The sequence below is a fragment of the Penaeus monodon genome, chromosome 34 (assembly GCF_015228065.2).
Source record: "Penaeus monodon isolate SGIC_2016 chromosome 34, NSTDA_Pmon_1, whole genome shotgun sequence".
NCBI classification, from domain to species: domain Eukaryota; kingdom Metazoa; phylum Arthropoda; class Malacostraca; order Decapoda; family Penaeidae; genus Penaeus; species Penaeus monodon.
Genome location: NC_051419.1, coordinates 12,621,757 through 12,621,971, shown reverse-complemented (window position 1 = coordinate 12,621,971; position 215 = coordinate 12,621,757). Strand labels below are relative to the sequence as shown.

Here is a 215-nt window from a genome sequence, read left to right as displayed (position 1 = left end):
ATTCAAACCTCACTCAACCCATCCACAGGAGGATGGAAAGCGAGAACGGCGGTCCTATCGAAAACGTCCGCGACGGCACCACGGCCAAATCTCTTCCTCCGCTTCGTCCACGCCCCCCACGCCTCAACTCACCCCCACGTACACCCACCCGCCTGATCCCTATACCATTGCTTCTACGTACCCTCAGGTAAGCGTGCCAAGCTTTAGCAACTGGT

The 215-nt window shown here is 57.7% G+C and overlaps 1 protein-coding gene across 1 annotated transcript in view; it reads left to right on the top strand.

The window, feature by feature from the left end:
- The window catches only part of LOC119594819 (enhancer of polycomb homolog 1-like), a gene marked incomplete in the record, with an annotated part of 44,199 nt that overhangs the window by 25,701 nt on the left and 18,283 nt on the right, over positions 1-215 (top strand). The window contains 1 exon segment of the mRNA XM_037943909.1: positions 29-187. Within this exon segment, the coding sequence (XP_037799837.1) occupies positions 29-187 (159 nt within the window).